The following is a 9,466-nucleotide window of genomic DNA, read 5'->3' as shown; positions in this document are numbered from 1 at the left end:
GCTCAGACAAGACGCCTGTATTGATTTTTACCTCGTTGAAACTATTACGGACACAATGGGCTTCATCCTCATCCTTTCCATCCTTTTTCATAAAAGACTTCCAGTCAGGTTGCTTGCTCCTTTGTGAGTCGATGAAGATGTCTTACAACTATTGCACACGCTTCAAGAGCTGATGATGGTGGTGATAGAAAATACAATAAATGGCTTTTTACAGTAATTCCAGTCACCAGATATGTCTTGAAAAGTTTCTTACACAATATATTTCTGTTGGAAAATGTTCTTTTGTCTAAATCTCAAACATGCCATCCTTTGAAACGTTGATATTTTAAGAAACTATTGTTATCATTTCTCATAACTTTAAACAGTTGTTGTCAACTTTATTACAGTTCAATTCCATATGTAATGTCTGATTATGAAGCAGTTTCTAAAGTTGTTCCGCCATTATAAAGAGCCAAATAAGAAAGTTAGTGCTGCATCTATCCAAGCAGGCAGAAGTATGATAAATATGATACATATTTGTTTTTAGTCCAGTTTTAAACGATAAGGCTGATGTTCTATATTTTCTTATTTTATTTAAAGTGAATCCTATTTCGGTAGACAATGGTTTAAAGTCTTCAGTTAGATACAATAAATGTGGGTTTTTTTGGGGATTTGGGAATGAGTGGCTTATCAGGAATTAATTAGAATCATAGTTTCTTTATACATAATAAATCACTGATTGATTCCACTGTGGGCAGGAACCATTGACATATATTGACAGTTGTGTCAACATATTTTTATCCAAAGAACCTTTATATTACCAGAAGTGCATACTGTTTTTCCATATGTGTGTATTTTGTTTTGTTATTGGCATTAGCATGTTGATTTACTGTGTAGTACCTCTGTGTAAGTCATTCCAAATGTTATCTTGTGGATTGTATCATTGCAAGAAAAAGAAAAGAAAAAAGGTATATATACTTTAAGTATTGTTTTGGTGATTTATACCACAAATAATTTAGCACATAGAGGTTTGAAAGGCTGATGGATCTTGGGGAGTTACTGTAGGAGAAATCCAGGAAGCCATAAATAATGCAGGTTAAATATTCCCTTATTCATCAGTCATTATTCCACTTTTCCTCTGAAACGTAATTGATTAAAACAGGTTTGGATATTTTACTAGGAAAGGATTTGAGATTCAAAGAATTTGCCATAACTCAAAATTCAGTGTATTGACTCCCCAGCAGGCAGCATGTAGTGGATGTTTTTGCTCTAAAACAAGTGGTAAATAATGGAGGTTTGTTCTGTGCAGCCAAGATCGATATATTGACAGGGCAGAGGTCGGAGGCAGCCATCATCAAACTGCCCTTTTGCTGTGGGCAGGGCCTGACACCTGGGGGACAGAGGGGAAAATGTGTCACTGGCACCAGACCATATCCAACCGTCCACAGATTTACACAGAGCACTGATGACAAAGCAGTTCAGCCGCCCAAAGTATTGCTTGTCAATAGTACCGGATTGGGAAAGCTTATCTCATGTTAACTTTGTTAAGCGTCAGATGATTCCTGGCAGAAGATGCACTTCAGCCAAATTCACCCACATGAGTTTTTGTTGTTGCAAAAAAAGTAAAAATGACAGAAGTTAGTGTGTCACACGCAGAATGTCTGGCCCATTGATTAGAGTGAGCTGCAGTGGCTGTGTGTGTGATCTGACCTGTTTGTGCAGTGGAGTGTGAGGCCAACGAATGCTGTTTCAGGGTCATTGCTGGTGTGGGACTAAATGGACCAGTCCAGGAGGCTGGCCTGTCACTAGTGGCCGCCCACTCACTGTCAGCACTACTGCTGTCACATCACTACTAGGTCAAAAAGAGCAAACTCTGTTTAATACAGCTTGACTCTGATGGATTGCTATTGGCCACTGGAGCAATCCTCTGGATTTTCTGTGAAGCCGTGTGTCTCAAAACACGTGTCACATCTCAGACCGACTTCAAGTCACTTTGACATTTTTTCTGAAATTTTTGTTTTTTCTGAAAATGGGTTGTCTTGTTTTCCCACACAGAGTCCCAGAAACTACAAACGGTTACACTTTACTTGAAGGTAGCTACATAAGAGTGACATGACACTGTCATGAACGTGTCATAAACGTTTATGACATAACGCTTCTTTTAGTAATTGTCATTTGGTTTTTGTCATGACAAGTTAGGGTTAGGGTTAGAGTTAGGGTTAGAGTTCATGTGTCATGACTGTGTCATGACAGTGTCATGACAGTGTCATGTCACTCTTATGTAGATACCTTCAAGTAAAGTGTTACCCTACAAACAACAGATTGTCCAATAAAATCTGTCTTTGTTTAATGCCGTAACAAGATGCCGGGTGAGGCAATAGCATGAATTTGTCATTGTTTCTCAACCAGTGGTGTACTGGCCATCTATAAAGTTCCATAGAGTTTTTACCGGCCGTCTGGTCCTGTCTGTCTCTTTACCGGCCCTCTCTCTGTGTGCCCGTAAAGAGACATTCGTGTTGCACATGAGAGCATGCTGCATGCGTGTTTCGGGACGGGGCTCACTGGCCAATCACAATAAGTTAGTTAAACTTGTGCTTATGTTATAGACTTTGCCATAGCCTGCTCCATCGCTATTGTTGTGGCTGTGTTGCTGTTTCCAGTGGATAAGTCCAGGGCTAAATTTCTTTTCCACCACTGTTCTCAGCCTAACTATAGTCCACATCTTAGTTTGGGAATTTTCTGAGTCATTATTACAAGATGACATCACCTGTAAGCTGTCAGATAAATGTGAATTGAAACAAAGATTCAGTGGCCCTCTAAATAAAAAAAATAAAAAACATGATCCTGTCTCAAACAGACTCTTGTGACTAATATTGACATACGGTATGTCCTGTCTTCTTTTTTTGTCTTCACTCAGAGAAGTTCATGTTGTGTGCGACATTAAATAACGAGACACTGTGCAGACAATAAACTCTTCATGCTTTTGGGTAAAAAGAGCCCACATAGTAAGGTCAGGGAGTGACTGCATGGAAATGCAGAAGTGATCCTCATGTTTGTCATCAGGAAAAGATACTGAACAGTCACTAATGAGCAGGCATGGGGCAAGCTGTTGGCGGTTTATGGTTTCGATGGATTACCTTCATAGCTGAGGCAATATATTTTGATGAAATGGATGAACACTCATCATCTGCCATTTGGCATGTTCCTCAGTCCTGTACTGTTCACTCTGCCAGAGCTTCTCTGGGCAGATTGTCTCATTGGCAGCTCCTGAATGTGTGGAAATGTGACCTTGAAAAGATCCTTTGTTATGCTTAGTTAGACTTAACATAAACCATGAACAAATCTAGGAAGTATTGCAGCATCCAATGTGCCACGTCTGAAAGGTAGCCCATTGGACAGCTGCTTCAGGATTTTCCAAACCTCACACTAATGTTTTTCACAATGTTTTTAGAACATTTTTGTGGCAATAAGATTTTTCTTTAAACTGGGGTGGAAAATAAGTTAGAACATTTACTCAAGTACTGTGCTGATGTACAATTATGAGGTACTGTCCATTTTCTGCCACTTTATACTCTATACACTGCACTACAATTCAGAGGGAAATAATGTACTTTTTACTCCACTAAATGTGATAACTTAGTTACTTGTTACTTTGCAGATTCAGATTAATAATACAAAATATAATCAACAAATAAATAATGTATTATAATGGGGTTAAGATAATAATTTACAGTCTATGAATAAAATGATTGATCCCTGGGAAAAACAATTCATAATTAAAATGAGCCCCACTAGTTGCAACATTAAAGTGATGTACACATTGAGTCATCATTACTCTCATGTAATCATTACATTACAAGTATATTTTGATGCCAGTACTTTTGTATGTTTACTTACTTCTGAATGCTTGCAAAAAAGTACACAAAAACTGTACATAGATTTTGTGGAAGTGTTTCTACACGTAACTTCCAGAAAAATACATAGTAATAACATTAATTAAGGAAGTAAAACAAAAATGTGAACCAGAAGTTAGTACCCTTCAGAATAGAAAAGTCTCCACATAATCCAGACAGGATTATTTCAGGAATTTCTAGTGAGAACATCAAAAAAAGCTTTTATAACCTCATTTAAAATTGTGTTGTTGCAATTAATTTAGCAAAACCCGCATTTACTTACATGTACATTGATTATTACTGTCAGTTATGTCCTGTCTGTTGTCCTCCAGCATGTTTTTGATTGTAATGTAGCTATGAGTGTGCTTTTCCAATCAATCCCATTGCTATTGGTTTATTGGTCCCATTTGTCTGAATGTCTCCATGCAAGTGTGGCAGAGAGAGGTCCTTCATTTAAATGTCTGGTTAAAATAAATGATAAATAAATGATATGTTTTGGTGGTGGTATTATTAATGTTTTTGATGTGTTATCAGTTTCAGTTCAACATAATGAGATGAGTTGAACCCTAGCGCTATGAATCAGGCAGTCATTACTGACAAACACAGCAGGGGCTGACAAAGGTTGAGCCACGCTGTCAGGTGTCGTTACATGCATATTGATGTCTTGTTATTCAGACTGGTTGGTATTTCTGCATAATAGCAATACAGCATCTGGAGAGAGCATGTGGGTTGGCATATAAGCATTCAGGGATGTGTGTGTGTGTGTGTGTGTGTGTGTGTGTGTGTGTGTGTGTGTGTGTGTGTGTGTGTGTGTGTGTCTGTTCATGTCATCTCATCCCTCGAGGGGACATCAGTGGGCTCTGTGCATTTTCCAACCTCTGAACTCCTTTCTTGGTTGAGTGGAAGCTCTCATACCACGAATCCTGTGAGCCTTCAGCCCTCAACATGAACACACACACACACACACACACACACACACACCCTATGAATAAATGTTAGCCGCTGTGGTTTTCAGGAAGCAGGTGTGTATTCATATCTGCAGTTACAGTCCTGCAATTTTTTTGCTCCAGCATCCAGATGTTCTCTGTAAACTACCTGCGCTCTCTTTTGACATGGACAGTACCCAAACTGAGAATTGTATGTTTTATATTTTTAGTTTTCATCCCCTATCTGTGCAATAACCGGTGAGAATGCTGTTGTTTGTTTCCCTACATACAGTATACAGTAGACAGCTCTTCGGCATTTAGCCAATCAAGTCATTCAATTTCAAATGTATTTGAACAAGGTGTACTATCATTGGCTGATGGAGACACTGACTAATACAACCTATAATTTAAACCTGCAATAACCAATTGCTTTGGCCACTTGGGGGCAGTGGAAACAAGTGGTGGATAAAACATTGACATATAAACATCTTTTAAGTTGATATGACAAACTTGTTAGCAAACAGTTGCCTATTTACACATCCAGCAGCTGAATGTAAGTCCAATATTTCACACACAAGTAGTCATGTGATTCAGTTTTGATATAAAAAAAACTGATTGTAGCTGTTTTAAAGACACATGGACAAATCTTGGCTAGCTAAATGACCCAACATTACTAATCCTCTCTAGACATTTTTAAGAAATATAGACATATGATGCTTGAACATTTCTTTTAGTTTTTTTTCTTTAAAAAAGTTCAATTACCTGTTAAAAAATCTTTAAATGACATATACAGTACCCTTCTTACTGATTGTGTCAAACATCATTCTGCACAGTGAAGATCAAACATCCAACTGAAGTAACAAGAAGCAAAATACATTTTAGAGTGGAGGAGGATGTTATCATTATAACCTTTTTAGTTTTAGATTTCAGTTGGACTTCGTCATTTGAGATTAGGTAAATATAACTCTCAGGTCTCTTTCTGGTCAAGTACAATTCTTCGGATCCATGACGATAAATAATAAACTGTTTGTAGTAACATCTCCCCACACTGACACTGACTTTAAATGAGTCACGACACAAGGAAAAGTTTTCACTAGCTGTGATGTTACAAAAAGCCCTACCACTGTACAGTCTTGACTGCCCTGTTTATCTAATACTGTAGTTCCCGGCATCTCCATGTACCTTAATTGTGTGTACAACAGAAAAAGCTTTGCTTTCCTCTCTCTGTCTCTGACTGTTGTCTTGTTTGTCTCACTGAGGAAAGAATCTACAGGCAGGTCAGAAAGACTCAGACTCTCTCTCTCTCTCTCTCTCTCTCTCTCTCTCTCTCTCTCTGTCTCTCTCTCTCTCTCTCTCTCTCTTTTTCTGTCTCCCTGTCTCTCTGTCTCTGCACTTGGTATGGAAACAATGGCTTTGTCAGTAAAGTAGCCCTCTTGTTTGATTCCCCACCCCCCATTTTCCTTTAACAACGGGAACATCTTGAGCTCTTCCTTCAGTTCGCCGCTCGCTCTGATTCTCCTCATACCCGGAAACTGGCAGAGGATGCTCATTATCTTCCCTTTCTGTTGTTGTTCTATGTGTGTGTGTGTGTGTGTGTGTGTGTGTGTGTGTGTGTGTGTGTAAAAAGTGGGCAATTATAGTATGTCTCTTGCAGACAGTCAAACCTTTCTCTAATGAGGAGATCTCCTTAAACAGGACACACTGCGTGTGTGTGTGTGTGTGTGTGTGTGTGTGTGTGTGTGTGTGTGTGTGTGTGTGTGTGTGTGTACTGCACAGCTTGTGTAGACTTTATGAAAATGTGAAGTTTCCATTTAATTCAAAGTCTGACCAATAAAACACAACAGATGCAGGTTCAGTTGGTGCTGTTTTGATGTCATGAAGCAGCACAGCACGAATGCGATGTGTTTGTTAATGGGGAAGATGTCTTCTAGAATATATATCTACACAACAGCAAGGGGAACGATTCTATGCGCCGCTAGGAAATGTTGGTACTGTTGTTGCTGTATAAATGGGGAGAAAAGAACAGCTTTTGAGATGAAAGCATCAGAGGAAATTGATGCGTTTGGTTTTGATCTCTGTTTACTGCATTTAGCGGTTCCCTTGAAAGGGTTTAAAGTAGTAATCAGTGGGATAATGGTTTGTTATTTTGTCTCCAGTCCTGGTGCTAAGCATTCATTGCTGTGGGGATTTTTGCACCGCATTTCCCAGCCATCAATTGTCATTCAAAACAGTGTGCGCTCTTTTGTCTTCATCATCTGCTCAGGTGCATTTGTCAAATAGGGCTATCACTGCTCGTTAACTATACCCACTTCTTCTTCTATTAATCCTTAGCAAACTAGAAACAACACTTCCTGTGTGCTGGTATTAGTTTCCTAGCATTGTGCCATCATTAAAACATATGTTTCTCTGGAGATGAGCCCTCATTGTGTGTGTTATTGTTTTTGCTCCTATACAATGAAATTATCACTGGGGAAATGTGTTTAATAAAAGATAAGTGAACTTATTCCCAGCCTGACAACATCCTTGATGTTGTCAGGCTTGTGAGGTTCCCTTCAAAATTCCACCTTGGCTTCATTTGGTTAAGTTCATTATATGTGATTCCCTTGACATGTTTTTTAAAATGTTTCCCAACCCAATTCACAGAAATTAATGTTATGTTTTCTCCCAATCCACACTAGCTCTATCTTCTTATTTATGAATTGATAAATGTTTTGTTTTTTTGTTGATTTCTCCCCCAGTTTGCTCCCAGTACTCCCGAGGTGTCTTTGCCATCTTCGGCCTGTATGACAAGCGCTCGGTCCACACGTTGACGTCCTTCTGCAGCGCCCTGCACATCTCCCTCATCACGCCCAGCTTCCCCACTGAGGGCGAGAGCCAGTTCACTCTGCAGCTCCGGCCGTCCATCCGTGGGTCGCTCCTGTCCCTCCTCGACCACTACGACTGGAACAAGTTCGTCTTCCTGTACGACACCGACCGGGGTAAGTGATGAGGATGGACTGCTTTTGTCTTTCCTTTGGAAGCTTATATACTGTGTGTGTGTGTGTGTGTGTGTGTGTGTGTGTGTGTGTGTGTGTGTATGTGTGTGTGTGTGTGTGTGTGCCGTACTTCAGATGCATTTCTCATCTAACTGACAACCTTTAAGTACTGAGTGAACTAATTTTGCCAAAATGTAAACAGTAACTACACATGGACAACATTTTGTAAAATGTACAGTATAAAAAGCAAACCAAACTGCAGTAACTGAACTTGGGCTGCGTAATGTCTGAGCTCTAGGAGCTGCCAAGCACTTAGTGCACTCTGTGCCACAGGGAAACAGACGACAGATAAAACAAGAAAGAAAGCTATACATGTATCAAGTTGAAGCTACCTGGCGAGCTAGCCGTGGCTAGCCAAAACAAAATGTACTTACTGATATACTGACAGTAAACTGAATATCTTTAAGATGTGGAAAAAACAAGACATTTGAGGACGTCATCTTGGGCTTTGGGAAACACTGATCAACATTTTTCACAGTTTATTTTTTATTTTTTTAGACCAAAGAACTAATTGAGAAAATAATCGACAGATTAATCGACAATGCAAACAATCGTTAGTTGCCGCCCTAAAAGAGACAGCCGTTTGCATCCCGTCTTCTACCAACAGTCAATGTTTGTTTCTTTTAACCATGATCTTTCTATAACCTTAGCTAAGTAGGTGTAATTGCCTCGACTTAACCAAACCTTTAGGTGGCAGATCAGAAAACACTCATTAGAGTTGTTTTTGACAAAAGACCAATTTCATTGATCAGGTATGAGCACCTGTTGGATTATGTGCATGATTTATTGCAATGAATCTAATTTTAAGGAATAAAAAAAATTCACCAGCTCTAAAACATTACATGAACCTAAATATAGCTATATTTAATTCACAATAATTTGATTTAAGTGCAATAAATCTGTCAGCAGGTGGGTATGTGGTGTTTCTTTGGCCTCATGCTCCCTACATGGCAAACACAGAGATGTGAATGGATGTGCAGCTAAAATAATGGCTGTTTTTAATCCACAAAATGTCTTGGGTCCACCGTAGGGCTGAACGATTAATTGCATTTGCGATAATATTGCGATATGTTAAGACGCAATTTCCTAATCGCAAAGGCTGTGATTTGGTCACGTGACTCGCAAGAGCAAATCAGTCTCCACCCGCAGAGAAAGCATCAACTTAGCACGCTAACGCTACGCCGTACCTTGAGCAGATTTCTGTCATTCAAACAACTCTGAGTTGTAGTTTAAAATTTTTACAGCCATTTTAATAAAATGAAGGGTTTTATTAGGGCTCAAGTCCATACATGCAGTTAATGGATACAGGCACGCAGAACTGAAGGCTCGGTTAGCAACGATTAGCTCTGATTAGCGGTTAGCTCCAGTTAGCTAGCTCCGTTATAAAGATATGGAGTGAAGGAGACTGCCACGGGAAGGGGTAACAACCAGACTCTGATAAATGACGTTCGGGGAGCTTTCACCGCAGCGTGGCTGCGTTGTTTCAACGATTTTATTAGTACAGTTAAACCCACGGCAAGACCAGCAGCAGCATGCTACTACTAACGTAACGATAGCCTCTCTGTCTCTGAGTGTGAGTGCAATGTTGACGCTGTCATGCACACTGCACACAACTTCATGAGGGGGAGGGGCT

The 9,466-nt window shown here is 39.6% G+C and overlaps 1 protein-coding gene across 5 annotated transcripts in view; it reads left to right on the top strand.

Moving 5' to 3' along the window:
* The window catches only part of LOC144528084 (glutamate receptor 4), a 118,505-nt gene that overhangs the window by 47,819 nt on the left and 61,220 nt on the right, over positions 1 to 9,466 (top strand). For all 5 annotated transcript variants that reach the window (XM_078266515.1, XM_078266514.1, XM_078266513.1 and 2 more), the window contains exon 3: positions 7,537 to 7,776. In XM_078266515.1, the coding sequence (XP_078122641.1) occupies positions 7,537 to 7,776 (240 nt within the window). The remainder of the gene's footprint in view (positions 1 to 7,536; positions 7,777 to 9,466) is intronic.

This window comes from Sander vitreus, chromosome 13 (assembly GCF_031162955.1).
Source record: "Sander vitreus isolate 19-12246 chromosome 13, sanVit1, whole genome shotgun sequence".
Lineage (NCBI taxonomy): Eukaryota > Metazoa > Chordata > Actinopteri > Perciformes > Percidae > Sander > Sander vitreus.
Note: the sequence above shows the minus strand (reverse complement) of the source record. Positions and strands in the feature narration are given on the sequence as shown.